Source organism: Myodes glareolus, chromosome 8, assembly GCF_982192425.1.
Source record: "Myodes glareolus chromosome 8, mMyoGla1.1, whole genome shotgun sequence".
NCBI classification, from domain to species: Eukaryota; Metazoa; Chordata; class Mammalia; order Rodentia; family Cricetidae; genus Myodes; species Myodes glareolus.
The window spans coordinates 67,184,860-67,210,507 of NC_142033.1; the positions used below are offsets into that span (position 1 = coordinate 67,184,860).

Sequence of the window (25,648 nt, forward strand, 5' to 3'; positions counted from 1 at the left end):
CACCTGGAGCTTACACTGACGTTGACGGGAACACAAAGTGAAATAGAAAGCTGGAGTAAGGTGCAAAGTGCAGATGTGAGAGAGCGGTCCTGGCCACACCACTTTTGTGGATAGAAGCGCATATTGCTGTTTTGATTGCCTTGTGTTATATCTTCATAATCCCCTTTCGTGTCGAATTCCTTGGGATCCCCAGCATTAGTTTCTCATCCAGCTCACATTTTCAAATGGTGGGAATTTCTATGCTTCTCTTCCTAGCTATAGCTGACTCTCGCTGGTAGACAGTCTATAGAATTTGAGCCCCACAAAGGGAGGAGCTTAGTCCTGCTGCAACTTGATATGCCATGCTTTGTTTATCATCCATGGGAGGCCTGCCCCTTTCTGAACAGGAACAGAGAAGTGGATGGGGAAGGGGCAGAGGGGAGGCAGGGGGAGGAAATGGGAGGAAAGGAGGGAAGAGAAACTGGTCAAGATGTAAAATAAATTAAAAATAATTAATAAAAAAATTAAAAAAGAAAGAATATGAGCCCCAAACACATGGATGTTAGTAGCTACAAGACAAGGTCAAACTTAACAAAGCCAAGAGTGATCACATGGTCTCATAGAGATGACAAAGGAAAACAGTATTCCACAAGTCCCTTAGTTCCATGTCTAACACTTGCCAGACTTGAGAGAGGAGAGGAAAAGTCAACCACTGCTGTTTTAGAAAACTGGCAATTCTTTAAGCGGGTTCAGTAAAATATGCTTGCTTTATAAATGTCACCTTGAGACGTTGTCATTAACTTTGCCCGTACGTGGGATTTTGTCTGTCACATGAATGCTAACACACCAATTCTGACATTTTCTTTAGCTCTTCCTACGTGCCAGCGAAGCACAGTGTACACGTCAGAGGTAAGGGCACTGTCAGTAAGAACCGTGATATAAATAGGTAAGCCAGCACTCTTCGAGAGTCAAGCACAGGGACTCGATGCTTGGGACCTGGAGCCCCTGGGCTGATGTGTACAGTCGGGATTGTCTCATTCTCACTGATTATTAGTGTTCCATTTGTGTTAAAGCCATATAATAACTAATTGTTCTTTGACGTCATAATGAAATAATCCTCTTATAAGCGTTATGGTTGGAAACCTTAGTAGTGACATCGTTCCAGAAGTGCTATAGGCGCAACTCTTTCTGGGAGAGAAATCTCCGGCTCTCAATCCGTGTATCTGTGTGTGTCGTTGCAAAGTAGTCATAGCGGTTAGTTATTAAACTGATAAGAACACACTGCAGCAGTCTTCTGACGGGGGATGGATTCATCCATCAGTCACCAATGGTTCATGAGCACAGTGTGCTCTCCATCGTCTCTAATAGCTGTAGACAATTTTCCCCCAACACACTGGGTGCAATGGAGATTTATCTTAAGAAATGCGGGTCTGTAAAACGAAAGAAAACTGACACTGATAACTTGAATGACCCCTCTTACTGATCATGACATAAAGCTTGAAAAGCTAGCATATCTCCGCATGAAGCAGAGGAGGAACACAGCCCTGTGCCTGCCAGGGGGCTCAGCATTGCCATTGCCACTTGTCTCAGCTACTTCTGCCAAGTGCATTCTCCCTCGTGATTACTCTGCGAGCCAGGGAAGTACTGCGTTCATGTCTCTCAGCTGAGCCATGAAAGGGTATCTGGGGCTGCGAGCAGACTCTATAGGGTACAATGAAGGAGGGGAGAGCTTCTCTACCCTGGACCCAGCTCTGCCTCTTCAGCAGGGCCAGTTAGATCCAGTTAATCCTTTGAACTTCACCCTTCCACTGACAGAATGTGAATAAAAACTCATATGTGAATATTAGTACAATATTCACACAGGCGCACTCAGTCTTCTACTTGACACTCGCCTGTTTTAATATCCTTCCTTCTTTACATTTTTTTATTTATTTATTGGGCATTGGTGTTTTGCCTGTGTAAGAATGTTAGGTCCCCTGGAACTGTAGTTACAAGACAGTTGTGAGCTGCCATATAAGTGCTGGGAACTGAACCTGGGTCCTCTGGGAGAGCAGTCAGTGCTCTTAACCACTGAGCCATCTCTCCAGCCCCACTTCGTTCTTTTCTTTGTTCCCCCTTTTCCTCTTCCCCAAATGACATCAGCCAGCCTCAGAGACATCTGACTGATTCCATCATGCCTCAGTTCTTTTTTGCCCTACAGTGAAACAGTTAAGGACCATATGAAAAGTTTATTTTTTTTCAATGCATACCATGATAATGGGACTCTCTCCAAACAGGGATTTTCCCCTACATACACCTCCTTCAAAGCAGGGGTCTTAGGTAGCACAGGATGGCCTTGAATTCACTTTGTAGCCTAAAATTACCTTGAACTCCTGATCTTCCTGTCTCTACCTCCCAAATGTTGGTAGTACAGTTAAGCAGCAGGGCTGGCTTGAGTAGTGGAAGACAGCTGTGATTAACTCATGATCTCCTTCCATCCTGAGGGCTCAAATGCTAGCCACAGGAGTACTGAAGGTCAGGTTTAGGCAGGTAAAGATAGGATGGCTTGGAGTATCCATCTGGAGAGTATGTGGGATGAACAGAGCCAGAAGAGGCTTGACTTGTGGGTTTTGAAAGTGTGCTTCGAGGTTAGAGAGAATTATAACTCAGGGCAGACTGGCGAGCCTCTATCTTAAAGATAAAAGCACATTCGGATATAAGCAAAGCAAGTACAGTCTGGAACCACAGTGTTAAGGGAATGGCCACCACCACCAGAAGTCAGTCCATCTTTTGTGTTCTGAACCCATCACAGAGGAAGCTAGACTTCTTAAGAAAGCCTAGAGGGGGCAGAATAGATATTTTGCCTCCATTACTTCCTCCTTCCATCAACAAGCACACATCAAATGCATGGTCAGGACTCGAAATGTTGCCATGTTTAAAGACACAGAGTAGAGACAACCCTATTCCTCCTCCACTGACCAATGCTTCCCCATCAGCTTACTTGACAAATACTCATTCTACTGAGGGGAAGTTTACTTCTGATCCATCAGACGTAGTCATGCGTCATGTGAGAAGATGATGGGCCATCCGCACTCATAGATTGACAGTTTAGTCAGCCCTGCACTGGGATCTATACAGATGCCTTCAGGGCGGGCAGTCATAAAGGGCAGTGAGCTCCACATCTCTGAATGCTGATGTCAGTATTGTTACCTAACAGATGGAAAAGGAATCTTGGATAGGTTTAGTTTGTTTCTGGGTAGTTCTGTTACAGATAAACACAATGGGCCCAATGTATTGATACATTAATTCAAACTAAACTATAGAGAAGCCCGGTAAATAAGATCATATGTGTGTGTGTTATACATATAAAAGAAAGAAGATTCAGAAATGTCTTATGATACACCAAGACAGTAACAATATTTCTCTTCAGAGTTGGAAGTGTGGATGGTTTTTTTTTTTTTTTTTGCATGCTTGTATTTAGTCTTGTTTTGCTCTGTTTTCTTTTGGAAAACATACATACGGCTTTTTCCCTGTAAAGTTAATTTTTAATTATGTACAAATATAAATTAAAATCTTCTGATAAGTACTAACATAATGCCTGGTTTTAAATGGGGTACTGAAAGTGGCAACAGAGGAATGTAAGGTTGTCTCTCTGGTAATACTAACCACGCTCACAAGTTAGCATCCATGGGCTGACGGCAAGGCTCAGAGTTTGGGCTGAGACACATAGCTCCATAAGAATTTTAAAACATTAGAAAGTGTTCACAGCAGTTCACTTTTACCCCAAAACCATTTTTATCAGGCTGTTTTGCCTCTTGGGGTGTCAACTATCCACCCCCAAAACTTTTCTGCTGACCTTCCGCCAGTCTTTTCATTGCTGTTACCCTTCCTCTTCCAGGCTCCGTAAGAGTGATCAGCCTCAAATATGAAGCTTCGTGTAGGAAGCTCTAGGGGCTTAGCTGCTTTCACTTGGCGGGAGGAAAACCACGATGTGATGGGATCCAGACAGCATGCTCAGAGCTGCTCATTTATCCATTCATCATCCCACACGGAGCCGAGCCAGCGGTACTCAGAAGAAAATAGTGTGGCAATTTTGCTGTTTCATTTCACTAGATCTGTGAACAGACTACAAATGCATAATTATTTCCAAATGCTCTTTTTAAAAATAGGACCTTTTAAATATTTAAGCAAGGCATATGGGTTGAACGATAATGAATCAGTTGCCATAATATCATAAAAATTTCATAGTCTCTGAATTCTATAGGGCACAAAGCACAAGCTGAGTAATAAGAAATGCTGATAATGCTGATTTTCCCTCTCAAGTTTGTTCTTCCTGCTTCAAGCCATGAAATAAAGATGGCCGCTGCCATTTAAATAATACGCCCCCTGCATTCTGCTCTAGGATAACTTATAAGAAAGTTTTTAAGTCAATGTTTTTCTCACAAATACAGGTCTGTAGGCTTGCCTTGAGGACTGCAGGGCACGTGGTCCCCATCTTTTACATGTGATTCCTTGGTGCCCGTAGACTGTGTCTATGTGATCACATACCGCTAGGTTTTTAAGTCAGCTTAGGTCTGACTTTTAAGTGTTTGTTCTGTTTCCATGCTTGTCTCCCTCCATGTTTGATGCTTGCTATGACTGTTGAAATTTAGGGCTGCTTTTGTATTATTTTGTGACTCTTGGCTGCTCAACTTTTCACTAACATTTTGGTTTTCTTCCTGCTTGTGCTAGATTCATCTCTGCTTTAATTCCCATGTTTCCTCGTTGTCTGGGCGGTATATTTTTCAAAATTATTCTGCTCTTGGTTACTCAACATTTTAAATAAAGAGATCTTTAAAATAGCAGAAAGTCACATTTTCTTTCCAAACAGCACCAAAAAGTAAAACTAGTTTAGCAGTATATATTCTATATCATTTCAAGGGTAAGTTTTGTTATTTATCAACTGAAATTTTAGGAAGGAAACCTTTAGCTTTCTTCTTGTTCTTAAGATCATAAATTAGTAGGTGAAATTAACTTAGTATTATAAATGCATTTAGATTCTAGGTGATCAATCTTCTTCTTAGAACTTGGTAGTCCGAGCTTCTCAGTAGGAGAACTGCAAATGCAAGGCTTTCCTGGATTACAGAGTGAGTTCATGGCCAACCTATGCAACTCAATAAGGCCCTGTTTCAGAAAAAGAAAAAGTAAGGGAACTAAAGAGTGTTCTATAATATTCTAGGGACATTTTCTAGAGATTAATCATTTGCTTAGCATGCACAAAGCCCTGGGTACAAGTCCCATTTAAAACACACACACACACACACACACACACACACACACATTCTTAGGCTCAATAAAAACCATCATCACTGGCACAATTAAAATAAAACTTTCAAGATATCAGGAATATGTTTTGTTCTTAGTAAATATTTGCCAAAACTTCATTTCATCTAAACAAAGTTTTGGGTCAAAAGCAGCTCACACTCCTGAAGTTCTTGTTCAGCTGCTTGTCAGGATACATCTGATACTGAGGCAGGTTATATGCTTATAATGCTGACCTGACTTCCAGATTATATGTGTTCTCTCTCTGGTAGCCTGGAGCTCTTTATGTAGACCAGGCTGACCTCAAATTCAAGGAGAAATCCACCTCGCTCATCAGTGTTGGAATTAAAGGTGTGTGCCACCACACCTGGTTTATTTGTTACTTTTGCTGGTATTTTATTTACATAGTATTTGTATACTTTCATGATTTTATATTTTTTTTAGGTATTCCAATCTTTAAATCTAACATAGTCACAAATGTCTTGGCTGTGCTTGGCTTACCTCCTGACACCACACACTATTCTTCTGACCTAAATGTCAAAAACTCCACCCTTGACTTCTGTTTACAAGAGTAACATGCAGTGGAAATGTTTCATTTTGGCTACAGTATATAGAGAAAACACCATATCAGAATTTGACAAATGGTGGTTTCTTAATGATGATGCCAGGTGAAACAATAACTTTCTATATTCTATAAAAAGGATGAGTTTATTTTACATCTCAGTTCACTTCTTATCTGGGCATGGCAAATTGTAGCATCAACATATTGGTCAGTTAGAAATAATGCTTCACAGACATGATCCAGACTTCCAGTGTTAACATATGTATGAGTCACCCTTTTCCCTCTGGGAAAATTCTTGCAAAACAAAAAAAAACAAAAACAAAAAAACAAAAATAAAAACAAAAACAAAACTACGGAAACTAAGATTTCCTTTGACTTGAAACTTCAAGTCCATGATTGCTGGACTCCACCACTCTTGGGGCATATCATACAGTATGTGATGGAGCAAAGCTGCTCATGGGTACCAGGAAGCAGACAGAGTGAGAAGTAGAGTCCAGGGGTAAGGCAATCCCCTCAAAGGCGTGCTCCCTGTGATCCAGTCCCTTCAAGAAGGACCCACATCATCACAATCTATGAACTCATCAGTAGATTAACCCATGAAGAGGTCAGAGCCCTCAGGAACCAATCACCTCTCGACAGTACTACCATCTGGGGATCAATCCTGCAAGACACACCCTTGACATAGATAGCACAACAACAGGTTTGTGTCAGTCAGACGTGCCGCATTGTGACAATACATTTGTGTTCATGTTTTTAGTCTCTATCCATGGTTTGCCCAGCCCTGTTGCTTTGGGCGAGCATCATGGGAGGAAGTGTGTGATAGAACAAGTCTACTCATTTCCAGTCTGGGGCCTCAATATCCCATTCAAGAGCACAAACCACTGATTGAATATCCTCCATCTAAGGTTCATCTCCTGAAATATCTACCACCTCTCAAGAGTATCTCATGCTGTGGATCAAAGCTTCAACACACATGCTTTGGCGATCCAGTTACCATCCCAACTACACAGTGTGTCATTACATAATATATTTATATTATATTTGCAAGTAGTACTACCAATCTCAGGAGAAAAGTCTATCAGGATACTATTGTGTTAGATGCAAATTTCCCAGCTTCCAAATTGTACCTTCAATGTTTAAATTTATGATTGGCGGCAAATACTATCCCTTTATTTTCTATGAAATGACAGATTTGCTTTATTCATTTTAAATAAAGTATCTGCCAAATATCCAAGTCTACATTACCATAGTTTCTCTATCAGCTGCTGTTCCAGGTTAAAAGAAAAGATATTGTAGCTTTCTTAGATTATGCTTGGAGTTTCTTAATGGTATTTCCCAAGCTAGGAATGGTCATGGTAGGCTTAAGGAACTGAACAGAGTTCATTATGGCCTGGGTGGAGTGGGTAAAGTGGGAAGGATGAGGCGAGGATAAAGAAATAAGAAGAGAAGGAATTTGAAGCCTTAAATAGAAGAGAAGGGACTGGAGAGGTGGTTCAATGGTTAAGAGGACTGGCTGCTCTTCCAGAGGACCCAGGTTCAATTCCCAGCACCCACATGATAGCTCATAACTATCTGTAACTCCAGTTCCAGGGACTCTAACACCGTCACAGACAATTCACCTAAAGTAAAAATAAATTATCATCATCATCATTATTACTATTGGTAGTGTTTTTCCAGACAGTGTTTCTCTGTACCCTTGTCTGTTCTGGAACTCACTCCGTGGACCAGGCTGGCCTCAAACTCACAGAGATCTGCCTGCCTCTGCCTCCCAAGTGCTAGGATCAAAGGCATGCACCACTACACCCAGATAAATAAATTATTTAAGCAATAAAAACAGATGAGAGACTATTTTATTTGGGGGTGGGTAATCATGGAAGGATTTTTAAACAGGCTGAGTAACTAAATCACAGCTACATTTCTCCTTCTCTTTCTCACTCTCTCTATCGCCCGTGTGTATGTGTGTGTGTGTGTGTGTGTGTGTGTGTGTGTGTGTGTGTGTGTGTGTGTGTGTGTAGGCCCATACAGAGGTCAAAGGACAACCTTGGGTTTTGGTCCTCACCTTCCACCTTATTTGAGACAGAGTCTTTGAGGGTTGGATTTTTTTTTCTAGTGTACTCTGCCAGGTTAGTTGGCCTGCAAACTTCTGGAGATTCTCCTGTCTCTGTCTACCATTCCCCTGTAGGAACGCTGGGATTGCAGCTGCTCACTAACATCTGGCCTTTTCATGGGTTCTGAGGATTTGAACTCAGCTCGTCACACTTGTGAGGCCAACACTTCTTACCCACTGAGTCATCTCCCCAACCACACAATTACAATTTTAGAAAATTACTCCCAGTTCCCAGTAGAAAAAGAGTGGGCAAGGTGAGTATAGAAGCAGGGAGTAATTCAGAAGACCTTGCAGCTCACGGTGATAGGGTGTTGTCTAGACCACAAAGATGGCCAAAGACAGAAGTGGTGGGCCCAGCTTCCGGTTGGAAGAAGACAGGCTGCAACAGCAATGTGATTTCATTGAAGTGCAATCTCTTCCCAGGCCATCCAGACACCACGCAACGCTGTCTGCCTCAGAGACGCCAAACTGCAGCCAGGCACGGCCCCCATAATCAAGTGTTGCCCTATGAAAACACAAACCCAGGAAAACCTGTCCCCGCCAAGCCTGATGAAAAGGTAAGGTGGGAGCTTCTCCACAAGCCTTTCTAACTGTCCTTGGCATCCAGTGACAGCTTGCTGGGAAGAACCACAGCAAATCACTGTGATTGTCATTAATTATTTTCCCATATAATGACAAATCAGTGGGTTTTAATGTTTCTAAAATGTTTTGTTGACTCATAAGTCATTACTCTTTCCCTAGATTTTTAACCTGTGTGTTTTGCTGATTCTCAGAACATTCTGTTCATTAATTGTAGGGGTTGGGAGGGCAGGGCTGAGAAAGTCTTAGATTTGTATTCGTTAAGTTTCATGGATGATTAACTGGAATTTGAGTACTAGAATTCATTTCCCATCCAAAGATTTACAGGTCACATTTCAACTTCAGTTGAGCCTGGCAGCCATTTCCTGAGCATTGATGGTATGCGTCAGCATGAGGAGTCCAGATCCCGGACACAGAGGAGAGCTAGAAATGACTAATAAGTGGCTTCATTTGTCTTCATCTGTTTCATGGTCTCTCCCTAAAGCCAGCTCTGTTCGCACAGTCGCTTCTCAGTTCACCTTGCACTTGTAGTTCCCTCTAAGGAGAGGGAGCTCTTCCTGTCCTATCTGCTCTACCCTCCATTACCTATGACACTACTTACCACAGACAGCACAAAGGAAGATGGCATTGCCCTCATTCAGTACCCCTAGCTCATGGGTGCCCCCAGAGCTTCTCATGGCTCGTAAGTGAAGCATCTGGGATCTCTGATCAATTTCTTGTAAGTCCTATAGGATCTCAAGTTTCTCTGCTTGGCCTTATAATTAATCCCTACCTGATTCTCTAGAGGCTTCCCAATCTCCCTATGGACCCTGGAATTCTCTCTCATTTTCCCTTCGCATGGACCTGAGTCTTTGTCACTCTGCCGCTCTTGTACACCTTAGGATTCCTTGGCTATAACTCAATGTCTACATAAGACCAAACTCCTCCCAGAGCCGGAGTTCCAGGGCATGAGAGGGGCCTGGACTAGATCAGGATGTTCCTATTTTCAACAGCTCAACAAATCTTATGACTTGTGACAGATCTAAATCCTCTCAATAAAGATATCTGTGTAATATTCGGCAACTTGGCTGATTTCACTTTCCATTGCTGTGTTAATGTTTTGTTTTTTCCAAGCAGTATTCCAGAGCACAGACAAAAAGTAAACTGGAGGTCCATTACCGCATTCTACTACAGGGCACATCTCCAGGAGAACTGGAAGCAGAGCCCAACGGGATTTGAGCGTTCACATTTATAACATTATTTATGATAGTCAAACGGCAGGAAGAGAACACAGGTGTCCATTCACAGGCAGAGAGATAAACAAAACATCACATACACACACACACACACACACACACAGTCTCAAACATAAAAAAGTCTGGCATGTTATACATGAATATACTTCAAAAGCATTACCCTAGGTGAAGTAAGACAGACACTAAGAGAAGCAAATCCCTTCTGCTGTTCATGGTTCCTAGAGCGGCGAACTCTACAGAGACATCCATTAGCAAGGTGACTCCCCAGGACTGGGAAGGAGAAGGCAGTAATGGGGAGCTGGCGTTTAGTGGGCACATAGTTTCAGCTTGGGAGGATAGAAAAATTCTTGGAAATGGATAATGGCGATGGTTTTAAAAACAATATAAAGGCGCTTCATGTGATAGGTTGAGCACGCAAAGTGGCTAAAATAGTGACTCCTTACACTGTGTAGATTTTATTATTGTGCTTTTTAAAAAGGTATAGCAGGATCCCACAGCGTACTACAGGGTCCCAGAGTGGGGGTCTCGTGTCTTCTGTTGAGGGGTGTCTAGAAATGCCAGCACTGGTAAGCTTGCGCTAATACCAAGCCTAATGCTCTGCAGTCCCTCAGAGGACAAGCACAGACTGAAGATAGGCTTGGCTGCTCCTCGTTGTCATTCAGAAGCCACCAAGGCTTTGACGAGCACCAGTCTACACCCTACGGCCCTCATAACCACATCTGGAAATAGTCCAAGATGCCCCAAGCTGCAATGTCTAAGGCAGTTCTCAACCTGTGGGTCACAGCCCCTTTGGGGGATCAGATAGCCTGCACATCAGTTATTTACATTACAGTTCATAACAGTAGCAAAGTTATAGTTATGAAATAGCAATAAAATAATTTTCTGGTCAGAGGTCACCACAACATGAGGAACTGTATTAAAGGATCACGGGATTAGGAAGGCTGAGGACCACTGATCTAAGGCATAAAGGAACTAATCAGAGTAAATGAAACTCACCATAGTTGAGTCCGCCCAAGCTCTGAGACCAGCCGGGAGCCCCAGAGCCACCACCACAAGGATCACAGTGACCACAGGGACCACTGTGATCACAGGGATGGGAAGACTCACACTCTAGCAGGGAGCTGAGGTCTCAGTCACTTTCTTACTGGGATCCTGCCTGGGGTTTGCCTAGAGCGGCGTCTTGACCCTCCCAGCACTGGTTAACCCTCAAGTAGAGAAGCTTACTACAAAAGAAGCTTACTACTCAAACAAGAGAAGAGTTTTAGTTTCAGTTTTATCTGTGTTTACAAAACCAAAGAACTACTTAAGATATTGCTTACATGCAATAAATATCAGAAATTGAAAGTATTATGCACAGTCCCATGACTTTTGACAAATGAAAATACCAGGCTAGCCACTGTCCTGATTCAAGAAATACTTTTCTACTATATCCCAATATCCTTCCTGCTCCTGTGAAACCTGTCTTCCTCTGGTTCCAGACAGCAACTCTCCAGTTCCTACCACTGCCCCGTGTCCTTCCCAGAAACCTGTCTAAACAGAACAAGAGAGTGGCATTTTTTTTTTGTTCCTGGCTTTGTTTCCCTGAGCATAATGCTTTTGAGATTCACTCCTGTGGTTGACTGTGTCCTGTTTCCCTTTAATTTTGTATTGCACTCTTAATGGGGGTGAGTGTCTGAATGGCAGAAACAGGAGGACTATAAGACTATATATTAGCTCAGGATAGTTGGTGTGTGTGTGTGTGTGTGTGTGTGTGTGTGTGTGTGTGTGTGTGTGTGTGTATGATATTGGAATAGTAGACATGTCTGGTTGGCAGGCCCATGATCTGAGGGCATGAAAGGAAATGCATCTGCAGTTAGGTAGGAGCAATGCATGCTGTCCAGATGGCATACACCTGTGCCCATCACTGGATGGCTCATGTTGGTGCTGGAAAGACCAGACACTTCACAGGAGACTAAAGACTTGATGTCATGTGTCTGATTCTTGCCAACCATATGGCAGATTTTGACTCCCCGAGTCTCTGCTCCCCATCTATAACTAGAAAGAGCACTGTCCATTGTGCATAGTTCAGAGAAATGATGTAGGGAGTTTTGAGATACTGAATAAGGAAGAGTCCTGGAGAAGGATGATGCAACATTGTGACCCTGGGAACTCAGTGAAGAGATTGCAGGACCATGTTGTCATGGGTACACATGCAATGCCAGAGCATAGATGAGAACACTTGCATCTTTCTGCAATATCAGAACTCACTGAGTAACATTGACAGTTGGGAGGCTTATGCTTCCTGAGACTCAAATGATGGACTTTTCCTAACTGATGGGCAATTTCTGGCCACTCCCAGTGACCACTCTCTTTCTGTCCCTATCAGTCAGAATCCCCAGCTACGGTTGCCTTTGTTGTGTCCCTCTTCTTCCAGCATCAGTAGGCATTTCCAGGCTCCACATCAAAATGTTCTATGCTGAATATCTATCAGTTCGTCTGTGATTGGACACTGGTGGAACAAAAGTAAAATCTGAATTAATCAGTCCATAATGAATACCTTCCCTTTGATCCTAAAATATTCCTCATTGGACTTGTGCCATAGGATGTCCAGCAGAATGAATGGTACATCGGAGAATACAGTCGCCAGGCAGTAGAAGAGGCGCTGATGAAGGAGAAGAAGGTAATGGCCCTACATTGTTCCTGTGGCCCTCACATGTATTTCTACATGCACACACACACAAAAGTAGGAAGGGGACTTGGGAAGGGGAGGCTCTATAGAAGAGGAAAGGGGTGAGAAAGGACAAGGGGGTACAATTTCTAGTTACTTCAGGGAAAACTCTGATGAAAGAACACTAAATATACAGACAAAATCGTGACATAATTTTCTTAGAATGCAGAGATATTTAAAATGGCCTCAGACCTAAGACTTGGTTTTGTCACTTATCAAAGATGTGACTTTCTCAAGTTTATAAACAAGCTAGCTGTTGATTGTTTATTTATAAAATGAAAATCAGTTTGTAAAAAATAGGAGCCACTGAGAAACCACAGATGGTATCTGGGGTGCAGGAGTCACAATGGGCAGTGCCTCCTGCTCGCCTCAAATTTCATGCCCTCACGAAATGTGCACCTATGGCACAGCTGGGTCTCCCTGTCTCACTCCCTCAGGAAAGGAGCAGGGGTCATGAATCTTGCGATCCAGTATATGGCAGGTCATGCTGCAGTAACAGATACCCCCAAGATGTCTGTCATTTACCACGTGATACTATTTCTTCACCGCTCACCAGATTCCAGATAAATATTTATTTGGTCTGCGTGAGGCCCTGTGTCCACAGTGTGCTTCTACCTTCCCACTCTGGCTCTCCACACATCTCCCCAGGAGTAATATACTTCACCTTTTCCCTGAGCAAATTCCAAGACCAAAGCTAATTTCAAAGGGAATAGGGAGGTGCCCGCCTACCATGTAACCCAAAGGACAGAAAACCTTGAATAACTACCCATTCTTCATCACAATGCGAGTGACGCTGGGTTACTTAGAAATAACAAATAGCTGCTGTGTTTCTCAAACAGATTCTCAAACAGATTTACTGCTGAATGTGAAAACACAACGTGAATGAATCCGTTAATTAGTGAATAAATCACAGGTCTCCAACCCATCTAAGAAAACATACAATTGATGTAAAAAGTAAATTACTCATCAGTTGCTAAGATAGACAGAATCGTGGCCATTCCCCACCCCACATACCATGTCCTAAATCCTAGAATCTGTGAACAAATCACTTTATATAGAAAAGGGAACCTAGCAGATTTAAGTTGGAGTTAAGATGTGAAGGTCATCCTGAGCTGAATGACCCCATGTGATCCCCGATAAGCAGGGATGTCATAGAAAATACATGATTATTTAAGTAGAGGTCAGACTGATGGGGGCACCATGAGCAAGAAATTCTGGTTACCTCTAGGGACAATGAGAGCCACAGCCACAGACTCCATACCCCCACACTAGCTCTAGCTCAGAGACCCACATTGGACTTCTAACCGCCAAAACTATGCAAGAATGGCTTTACTTTTAAGTCACTAATCTCATGTTAGTTTGTTTACACTAGCAGTAGAGGCAAAGAACATTGCCCGCAAACCTTAATGACCCTATCAGGAATAAGTGGAACTATCCCGTTCCATAGGTGGGGAAGCTGAAGACAGGGTCTCAGTCACAACAAAGAGATTGGTACCCATTTCACCAAGTCTCGGCTGCTTCCAGCTACCATGACAGTTCTCTGCAGTGGGATGGAGCTTGAGGTTGACTGGTCCCCTATCCTAGAACCTCTAACCCCTCCCTCTGTCATGGCCTCAGATGTGTCTGGCCTCTGCCATCATAGGATGGGGCGCAGTGATGGTAGACCCCAGCCAAGGCTTCCTTTCTTGGGTAACCATTACCCACTACACTACTACAGTCACACAGCTGGACTTTCACCAGAAATCAATCTTAGAGGACCCAGACGCCGAAGCCCACATGTGAACTGTCAGGAGAGCAACGTTCAGGCCATCTGGCACTGCTGTGGCCGGGCTTGGTGCTCCTCAAATGCTCCCTTCCTCCATGTGGCCTATGCCGCCTCCTCCTAAGACACAGAATGGCACTGTCTGCGCCGAATGACGGCGTTTCCCTTTTCTGTTTGCATCGTCTTGTCAGGAAGCGTTTCCCCATTATGAGAGATAATTTAATTGAAATGAAAGATCTCCCAGTTTTATTTTGACAAGTGCCTTGCAGAGTTTAAGAAGAAAAGCTCAAGTTTGGCCCCAGTTCTTGGCCCCCATCCGCCTTCCTGATCTCTGGCAGTGTTCCGTGCTGGAGCCGTAAGCCTCTGCTTCCGAATGAACGCTTTCTGCAGAGAGACCCGCAGATGGTTCCTCATCGCCCTTGATGGAGCAGAAGTCACCAGGCTTACATTGCTGGGCTTCAAGCTTGGCTTTCAGGTTGATCATCTGCTAGCTGTCTGACCACTAGCCACGCGTGACCAAGAACAGCTCTGAATGCAGGCCAACATACAATTGTTCATTTACTAAAATCATTATGAGACTTTTTTTGTAACTTTTTTAAAAGCTTTATTTGAGCTGAGCAGTGCTGGTGCACGCCTTTCATCCCAGCACTCAGGGAGGCAGAGGCAGGCGGATCTCTGTGAATTCAAGGTGTGGTAGCATACACCTTTAATCCCAGTACCTGGGAGGCAGAGGCTGGCAGATCTCTGTGAGTTCATGGACAACCTGGCCTACAGAGTGGGTTCCAGGACAATCAGAGATACACAGAGAATCCTGTCTCAAAAAAATGGAAAAAAAAGCTTTATTTGTATTAGTTTTTTTCAAGTGTGTGGTTGTACGCACATGTGTGTGGGGGGTGCTCACAGAGGCCAGAAGGACATGTTTGATCCCTCAGAGATAGGCATGATTTTGTGTGCTGTCTGATCTGGGCACTGGGAAATTAACTAGGTTCTCATGACAGAGCTGCAAGAGCTCTTAATGGCTGAGCCATCTTTCCAGACTTTCTTTTTCTCTTTGAAATGTTGACTGCTCATTTCTTAAACATGAATTTTGTAGATGGCAACCTCATGTCCGGTCTCAATGTTAGACACACCTGCTAAGCCTGGGATATTTTTCTTAGGCTCAAAAGCCAAATCCAAGTGTCAGAAAATGGAGATAAAAGTTTTCCCTCAAGATTTAGGTAAAGACCAAATGAAACAATGCATGTAAGATGCTGCTCACCTTAAGGGCAGCTCTCGGTAGGCTTCTGCTGCTTACCTCATTATAACATAAACACAAAATAATAGTGCCATTCTTAAATTTAGTGTTTGTTAGAGAAACATATTGTATGGCATAGTGTTTTATATATTGATATGTTATAGATTATCTATATTATAGATTACTTATCAATATTCCATGCACTCTGTACAGATGACTATATAAAGATTAGAAATACAAATCATCATATATACTGTCTATCCCTATGCTATTTTATGACATTTACCATTTATGACATTTCCAGTTGGGACATTCAGTGCCCTCCAGCACGTGGACGACACAGCAGAACCCTGACAAGCCCTGCAGTGTGTTCACCTTTCAACCTCACACTTTCACCTCGAGTGATTCTCTCCAGTGTGTCTGGTTATTTCTGTCCCAGGCCCTGTTCTCAGCCCTTGATCTCTTCGGTCCTATTGATCCTTTGCCTACCTTTGCTAGCCACCCCTTGGCCTTAGATTAGACACTAAAGATTCTTGTACGTTTCCAATCTCCTCTTCCTGGTGCTGCCCTTGCCTTGACCACACTTCAGGCTGTATTTCCTGCTTCCTTCTCTCTACTCTGGCATCAGTCTCTGCAAACCCCCACCCCACTTTTGGGAACCCTGATCCTGCACTGGAATCTTCCTCACACAGGGGGCCAATTCCTTGGGCTAAGATCTTTGCATTGTCTGTGAAGGCTTCCTCCTCTCTCTAGAATAAGATTTGACCTCCAAGATGAACAGGAGACATATGAGCAGTGGGCAAGGGCAGAGAAACACACCAGAGAGGGACAAAGGAGAACCTCCCTGTGCAGAAAGGGGGCAGTGTGCAACAGATAGGAAACCCAGAGCAAATGTCCATTCAGAAAACGGTAGCCTAACTGGAGCCAGGAGCTGGGGACAGAAGATCAAACAAAGGACTGGCTGGTAAATCTAATATGAAAGCCTCATTAAGGATGTAAGAATTATGCAGAGAGTAGAGGGAGATTTTTTAAGAAGGAATCACCACTGTGTATGTGGTACACTCTCAGGAGGCAGAAAAAGAAATCTCATTCATATAGACACTGTGTCAGCCATTTCTGTGCAAAAGACCTGGGAAACTTTGAGAAGGAAGGGGGAGGGTCCTTGTTTCAACCCCTAGTAGGCTGATCCCATTGTTTTTAGATCTGTTGCAAAGCAGAAGTACTATGCGTGAAGGGCTGCCCACCTCACAGTAACCAGGAAGCAAAGAAGATGAGGCCGAGATACCTTTTTCAGAGGCAACAACCCCCTCCCCTGTTCCCCGCCGCACCTCCCCACAATGGCCAACTTCCTATGACTAGGCCCTACCTAGGCCCATTCAGCTTTGAACTCACCAATGGCTTAGCCTCGGAATGTTAGCACCTTCATAAACCAATTGTCTCCCTGTAACACCACCAGTTAACACACAAGTCTTTTTAGTGGACACTTCATATTCAAACCCCAACAGGAACTCAAGAAAAGCTCACTGAGTTAAATGGAAGGTGCAGTTGTGTTGCCACGAACCTCACAAAAGCATCATTGTTGACATCACCTTAAGACCAGGGCCATAGGCACCTGAGAAGATAACCATAACTCCTTTTTTCTTTTCTTCAGGATGGTACCTTTTTGGTCCGAGATTGTTCCACAAAATCCAAGGCAGAACCCTATGTTTTGGTGGTGTTTTATGGGAACAAAGTCTACAATGTGAAAATTCGCTTTCTAGAGAGCAATCAGCAGTTTGCCCTGGGGACAGGACTCAGAGGAAATGAGGTGGGTGCAATCCAACGACTTCTCTTTCCTTGGCCAGAAGTAGAAAAGAAATATTAAGTTTGAGAGGTGCTAAATCCTTGCCTATCTACCCCAGTGAGCACAGGACAGGATTGAAAAGACGCTGCAATGATACCCTTCTAGACCCTTTCATGAACACCCTGTCGTGCTGTTCAGCTCACCAGGCCAGCAGTCCTCAAGGCCACAGAATGTCCCCTGTCGTCCTAAACCTATCAGAGAAACCTATTCAGAAAGCAGCAGCTACATTCTGACTGGTGGAGAGCTTCTCTCAGCCCATGCTCCACTCTCTTCTCCCACCTCCCCAAGTTCACTGCAGGCATTTCTGAAGTCAAGCATCTTTCACTTATCCACAAGATTCGGTCCTCAAAGTGAGTGTGTGTTCAACAGTAGAATTTGGTGCTAAGCTGAGGTCCCACTCTCAGCACAGGTGTGCTGATGGGAGGCCATCTACTGGCAAATCTACCCATTGCTGGGCCTAGTAGCAGAGAACAATAGCCCCACGTAGGTAAGAGTCTGAGGCAGGAAGATTGCCAAGGCTAGCCTAGGCAACTGAGTGTGACCCTATCTTCAAAGGTACAAATAGGGTTGAGGGTGTGGCTTACTGGTCGAGGGTTCACCTCGCACATGTGAGACCCTAGGTTCTACATTGCTACAAAAAAAAAATCAACTAAACATCAATTAGTAACTATATAAATCAACTGATCAAGAGGAGATGCTTTAGTTGAATACATATTCCAGGTCTGTTCTATGTGCATCATCCTATTTCAATCCTCAACAATTTTTTTGATGTGATTGTTCCTATCTCAGAATTACAGAGGCTGAGCCCTAGAAAATTAAGTAAATGGTCAAAGGTGGAAGCAATAAGCAGGACAGTAAGCAAAGGCTGTACCCCCCAGCCTTTCTTTGATGAAAAAAATAAGAGAGAAAATGGGGAAGAAGGAAGTCAGCTGCACATCACCTTCTACTAAGGATGTGAATATGGGCACATCCCTCCACTTTTCTGGGCTTTAATCTCAAGTGCAAACTCTTAGGATCCGCATCCCTGTGATTCAGTGCTGGTCATTCTTTGTACTGTGGAAGTCAAGGCTCCAGACTTTGACTTCATCCACTGGAGGGGTCATGGTGTGGAGTGTGTGTCTCCCGTTCCCAAATTTACAAGATGATATCTGAAGTACAAAGACTTCACAGTAGTATTACACTTGGAAATAAGGCCTTTACAAAGGGACTTAAGATTCAATGACAGAGGTAACCTCTAATCCAACAGGACTGACTTCTTTAAAATAAACAAGTATTTTTCAAAGAGAAATCACAGGGCTGGGGAGGTGGTCACAGGTAGATCCCTGAGGCTCAATGACAGCCGGACTAGCCCACTTGGTAAACTTCAGTTCTTCAGTGAAAGAATTTGTCTCAAAAAATAATAAGGTGAGTTGGGCAGTGGTGGCGCACACCTTTAATCCCAGCACTTGGGAAACAGAGGTAGGCAGATCTCTGTGAGTTCAAGGCCAGCCTGGTCTACAGAGCAAGTGTCAGGACAGGCTCCAAAGCTATACAGAGAAACCCTGTCTCAGAAAACCAAACAAAAAATAAGGTGAACAACATCTGAAAATGACTCCTGAACTTGTTCTCTGCCCTCCTGAACACACATGTATCGACATCTAAGTACACACAAGCATATATACATGTGCATACACATACAAGTGAGAAGCACTAGGAAGTCAGAGAGTCAGAGATACAGTGACAGTTAGAAGCTCTCATCAGGACTCTTGGCCTGTGTTCCATCCATGCTTCATTTTTTCTGGAAAGGGGAAATGGTATCTGTGTCTCCTGGGACTCTCTGGTACTGCTGCAGTCCAAGCTTGAAGTTGCAAAGACTTTTCTTGAATATTCTTACTGAGGCTCAAGTGTTGGTCTTAACTCCTCAGCTGAGTGGCCCAGCTTCTGCCTTGAAACAAGGGAAGGGATCTGCCAGGAAGCAATACCTACTGTACAATAAGCGTAGCAGCCAGGAAGAACACATGCCATCTAGAAACCAAGTGTACAATTGATGGAGAAGCTGAAGGCCGTCTGCAGAGAGTGATGTAATAGTCTAACTCAGTCTAGAAACGCTAGTAAGAAGGAGGAGCAGCTTAACAGATGCCACGGATCTTGATGCACAGATGGAAATAGGTCACTAGCAGAAAGAAACACTGGGATGTGGGTCGGTGGATAGAGTACTATCTTGGCAAGCATGAAGCCCTGTGTTCCATCTACATAAAACAGGTATGGCGGTGCACATCTGTAATCCCAGCACTTGGGAGGTAGAGGCAAGAGGATCAAGTTAATCCCCAGTTATATAGTAACTTCTAGGCTAGCATGAGACCCTATCTCAAAAAAAAGGGGTGGAGGAGGGAGCTGGGTTATGATTTGTCAGTGACTGCATGGCAGCCATATTGAACCAGAGAAGAACAAACATTTTCCAAATGATCCCAGATTGCAATTGCTGTGTCTCATGACCTCAATAAGAACACACTAGAGGAAAAAATATCAAGCCACTGTCACTAAGTATCCTTTCCAAAGCCTTTGAGCCACCTTGTTTCCACTCTCTTTTATTCTTAAAATACATAAACAAGGGCATTTCAGATACTTGAAACACAGGCCTAACACGAAATACTAATGTCTAACTTGAGACACTAATGTCTGGTCTAACCTGAGACACTAATGTTTGGTCCAACATGAGACACTAATGTCTGCATTTTGCTGTATTCACAAACAGTGGTCAACTGTTCTGAAACAAATTTACTTGAGGTTTTACTCATGAAAATCATCAGCTGATGCAGCAGTATATCCACTTGGTTTGTTTTGTGCCACGTGCACTGTAAAGATAGTTGTAGGGTCACTTTCACAGTTGTACTTGAGTGTGATTATTCTCTAACTAAGATCCTTTAAATTTTATTTATTTATGTGTATGTGTGTGTGCCTGAGTACATTATGCATACCACATGTATGCAACTGCACATAGAGACCAGAAGAGGACACTGGATCACTTGGAACTAGAGTTGTAAGTCAGTAGATGTGGGAGCTGGGAACAGAACCCAGGGCCTCTTCAAGAATAGCAATTGCTCTTACCCATTGAGCCACCTCTCGGGCCCCTGAGTATCTTTTAAATGATCCCATTTAAGTTTATATTTGGGGAATAGTAAAGGAGTCAACTTTTTCTAATTTCTATCGAGGAAAAACAAGTGTTGTGGCTCTATAGATTTACCTGTAGGGAATCAGATTAAAAGCATCTAGTTAAAATATGCCAGGGCCAAAAACAAGATAGACATTTGAAAGTTAAAAATGAAACATCCAAGCCAACACATTAATGTATACCAAAAGAGCATACAGCTTGTTCTTAATAGTTCCATCTTCCCAAGGCACACAGGAGAGAATGTTGAAAGGGCACATGGGCTCATCAGAATAGGATACAATACTGAGACCCAGTGATCTTATTTCTTAAGTGTAGTAAATAGGCATCTGCCAACAGTTATACTAAAGTCTTTTATAATATTCATTTTATTTTTAATTATATGTCTATGTGGGTATCTGTGTTTGTGCACATAAGCGCAGGTGCCCAAGAACACCAGAAAGGGGCATCAGATACCCAGGAACTGGAGAATAGGTGTTTACGAGCCACCATGTGAATTTTGGGACTAGAACTTGGGTCCCCTACAAAATCATTAAATGCTTCTAACCATTGATCCATCTCTCCAGCCTCTGTCCATTCCCCATTTTCATTTAACTGAAATAGTTTTGATGACCATTTAATAGCTTTCAGTAGACGTTTCTGAGATCTGGCATTCAACAGCTATTCTTATCTGACCCCAGGGCATTGGGGCAAAGCCTGCTTAGAGCAGACAGTTGAGGAATGTCCAATCTCTAAGTACCTACAGAAGAAAGAGCCAGGGTGATACATGTAATTCTTGAAGCATATTAACTTTACCCTGGAAAATAAAAGGAACCAGACTATTTTAGTATAAGTTCTAATATAACTTGAATGTAAAAACATGTTTTCTTCACTGTAGTCTCATTGTGTGTGTCCTGTTTGTTCTATAAGTTTACCATGGGACTAGACTACCAGTGTACCTCTGTTATAAATGACTTGATTTCAAACTATATTTCAAAGTAAATCCTAGTATGATTTTAACAAAGATAAAAGAAAAGCTAACATGGAGAGGGAAGAAGATGTGAGCAAAAACATCAGGTGAAGTCAGCCATCTGCCACCAAAGGAGACAGGCTCAGGGAGAGTCACCACGTAGATGCCTGGGACCTCTGGCCCGCTGAACTGTGGGGAGATAGATTTCTGTTGTTGCTTTCAGTCTGTTATGACCGACATTATTTCTTCCCCTCTTATGACAGAACTTGCAAACTTACACAGTGCCATCCAGATCATCCATAAATACCAGTAGTTCATCAGTAGATGCTGAAATAATGTCACCAGGGCTTAGATAGTGAGCACATGTGTGGCAAGCCTGTCATCTGCCTGTATGAAGAGTCCTGATTGCATCTAGTCTCTGATACAGAGTACTTTTCTGAGAATCTCATGTGACCTGAGGAGAGGTAGCCAGCACTGGGGAGGGGACAGTAAGATGGGTAATACTGTCAACTTGATATATCTAGAATCTTCTAAGAAACACTCCCCCGAGAATTTGATTCCATTAATTGAGGTGTAAAGACCCACCATAAAAGCACTGTGCACCACATATAAAGGAGAGGAAGTTGAGACTCAGAATTCATGGTTCTCTGCCTCCTGACCGTGGATATAGTATGACCAGCTGCCGCAGGCTCCCGCTACCAGGATGTCCCCAGCACTATGGACTGCACTGAATCTTAACCTACTCCCAGAATCCTTTCTCCTCAAGCCGCTTTTGCCAGGGTGTTTTATCAGGGCAATGCAATGACAACTAAGATAGACAAGGAGATCAGTTCTCCAGCCTTTCCTCCCACGATGCACGAACTGAGCTGGTAAACAGGGTAACACAAAAATGGCCAAATGCAGCCACACTCAGAGGCATTGTCTAAAAACTCAAGAGCCAAGTGGCCAGTTCATTGGTGTGAGGACTAGCAAGCCAGTGAACAGAGGTGACACAGGGTAGGATAGGTCCCGCCATAATTATTAGTTACAATTTTCTTGTGATTATTGGTGCATCCTTTTGTTAACAACCCCATGCAGATAGAAAACTATGGTGAACAGACCAGCCAGCTCCAGTTCACTGCATCCGTCAACATCTTCTTCTAGCTCACAGAATTTTTCATCTTAACAATAATAAAAACATTGTATGATTTTTTTTAAATGCTTGGAATTCATGGTTTCTTTCCCTTATAGAACTAAGAAATGGCTACTCTAGGGCCCTCTCTCCTCCAGGAGATTTGTAACTTGCTCCCTCACATGGTCCTTGAAGCACTTCTAGGAAGGCCACATGGTTGAGTCCCACTCACTGGGGAGAAGCAGAGCCTTTACTAAGGACTCAGCTTTGTTCCCAGCACACCATGCTTTACCTGCTAATGAAAGAGAGGATGCAGTGTAACAGTGTACTTACATTCTAACAGCATCTTATCGGATCACAAGCTATCCACGGGCTGCCTTGGAGGTAAGGAACTGTCATCTGAGGCCACCTGTACACCCCACCATAAGCGCCTGACAAGCTGTTCCAATTACAGGATCCTAGCACCTGCTTTTGAAATCCTCTTTCTATATTAGTCCATAATTCTCTCTTCTTTGCACCCCTGGGACATGAGTTTCCCTTTCATTCATCTGTAGAGCATGTAAATACATGCATTCTACACAGGCACATGGATGCACTGAGGACTCAGAGTCACCCTGGGAGGCAGGCGCTGCTCTCATTTTCTAGATGGTGAAAGTGAAGCCCAGAAAGAGGAAGTAAAGAGCAGTGCTGGGATTTACTCTCCTTGGCAAACAACTCGGCCTTCTCACACAATCTCACCCAGCTGATGACAGCCCCAGGCACTGCAAGTTGAGAATAAGCAATGCCTACTTGGAGCTTATGTGTGCCGAGCATCTTGAGAGAAACCGCAATCTACAGAGATTCTTCTCACTGTTGTTGGGAAGCGCTGAGGCCTGCTGTCAGAGTGAGATGGGCCCATGTGCCTTCAAACCTGACCCCTCTGTCTTACTGAAGAACTTCTCATCGTTAAGAGAATTGGAAGAAATCAGATTCAGAAATCTCTGCTCAAATGCAAGACCTCCCAGATCTTCCATCTGTGCTCAGACAAAGAGCATCATCGGCCACTTCAGCAGGAAACACATGATGAGGAAGAGGCTTGTGGGGACAATATTCACTTCATTTCATTTTCATCTACCTTGTGGGCTTCGTAATGGCACAGGAAGACAGTAGCTCCTGGCTCACAGCAGCCATCCGTGTGAGAGATGGCTCGGTATAAATACCACGGCAGGTACACAAAGGCAGGTGCTGCGAAGGAGCCAGTCTCTTCTGAGCTGACCCCGGAAAGTCCTTTCCTTGAGTCCCTGTACCTCAGGCAAAGGGGGAACGCCATACCACAAGGCCTCTAAGAAGCACCCGGGCCAGACCCAGGTCAGGCTCTTGCAGTCTGCCATCCTCATCAACACAGAAGGCAAGCAAGGTCATGTATCCCCAGAACAAAAACCTGGGAGGTTATTCCACAGGTCAGGAAGACAGATCTCTGGTTTCAGATCCAGGAGTACCCATTGCTTTAGTGTTCTGTCTTTCCATAACTTTCTACAACCTGGAAGGCTTAGGACAGGAGAAACTCATCAATGCTGGAGAGCAGAAGTCTGACATCCAACCCTTCCCCACCCCAAGGAGACACTCTGCCACCCTTGGTGCCCCTGGCTCTTGGCTCCAGTGCTTGCCTCCCGGGAAACATCTTCTCTGATTAAAATCTCACTGCCACAGGACTCCATCTAGGACCTGTGTCTTCCTAGGGATAACCTAGGGTGAACTCCATTCAAGAGTGTAATTTGCCAAATAAAATGCTATTAATACTTTCAAAACATAGAGTAATGAGCATAGATTCTAGGTCACAGATATGGATGTGCTGAAGGTACAATATTTAGCTCACGATGCCTAATTATTCACTGACTGGACCAGCAACCATTTCATGGCTACCCAGGGTTACAAGACTTGTCCATACCTCTTTGTGCGGACACCTGGGCAGCAGTGGGTTTCTAAAAATGATGATATTACTTGACAACTTAAGCTTTTTGTTTGTTTGCTTGCTTTTAAGCTTTTTGTCTGTTTGTTTGTTTTCAAGACAAGGTTTCTGGAACTTCCTTTGTAAACAAGCCGGCCTTGAGCTCACAGAGATCCACCTGCCTCTGCCTCCCAAGTACTGGGATTAAAGGCATGTGCCTCCAATCACCTGGTTTGGCAATTTAAGCTTTTAAGACTAAAAGACAGATTAACAATAGCCCATGTCTTTCTTTCTCATCTCCCTGACTTCTTCCTTATCCTCCTCTGCAGAGCTCCTCTCTCACACCTCTCTCTCTCTCTCTCTCTCTCTCTCTCTCTCTCTCTCTCCCTTCCTTCCTCCCTCCCTCCTCTCTTTCTGCTTTCCTGACAAGGGGGGGGGGGGACTGTCTACCACTTGCATATAGGACAGACACAAAGGATTTAAACAGGCTTTAGTATCTAATATTAGGACATTTGACATTCTCTGTTGTCCTTGGAGGGGGGAATCAAAGACAAAAATAGAAGCTTAATTACAGCCTTTTCTCCCAGCCTTTGCAGGCAGCCTTGCAGCTGTGGGTACAGCACTGGATCCACTAAGAAGGGACAGGAGCGTGGTTTATTGCACCTGCCTTGCTCCCTAATAGTGTGATCTCATAGAAATTATCCATGGAGTCAAATGGTGAGGCGACTCTTATCAGAGTGATTATCTGCCCTTAACTGTCTGTGAACACATTCACTGGACAAGCGCTGCACAAAAAGGTTCTCTGTATTGACCACTTTGTTGAGTGTAAAGGAAGAAAAGCCCATCCTTGGTTTGAAATTGGAAGTGAAATTCCAAAAGTTCCCTGTCTTCCTGAGGCTTGTGAAGAGAGTCTAGAATGCATCCCATGCTCTCATATTTATTGACCCTCACTGTGTGCGGAAATATAGGGAAGGCTTTCTTCCAGATGCTGTCCTTGCCTAAGTTCCACTGATGCTCACAACACAGAGGCAAGTCCCATTGTCACCAGCACTCTTTGTAGACAGAGAAACTGAGTTTAAGAAGTTGGCCTTGGGTCACCCAGCTTATAGCTGGCAGAACACCCAGACATTGAACTCAAGCCTTCATTTGTGATGACCTCATAAATAATTCATTCAGGTCATGGGCTGGGAAGGCTGTGATGGAGCTGGGAGGATCTTTGAGGTAA

General features: G+C 43.7%; 1 protein-coding gene across 6 annotated transcripts in view; it reads left to right on the plus strand.

Annotated features, from left to right (window-relative positions):
* Positions 1 to 25,648, plus strand: part of Clnk (cytokine dependent hematopoietic cell linker) — a 229,445-nt gene that overhangs the window by 201,672 nt on the left and 2,125 nt on the right. For all 6 annotated transcript variants that reach the window (XM_085691946.2, XM_085691947.2, XM_048414952.3 and 3 more), the window contains 4 exons: positions 848 to 888; positions 8,352 to 8,485; positions 12,324 to 12,401; positions 17,097 to 17,252. In XM_085691946.2, the coding sequence (XP_085548072.2) occupies positions 848 to 888; positions 8,352 to 8,485; positions 12,324 to 12,401; positions 17,097 to 17,252 (409 nt within the window). The remainder of the gene's footprint in view (positions 1 to 847; positions 889 to 8,351; positions 8,486 to 12,323; positions 12,402 to 17,096; positions 17,253 to 25,648) is intronic.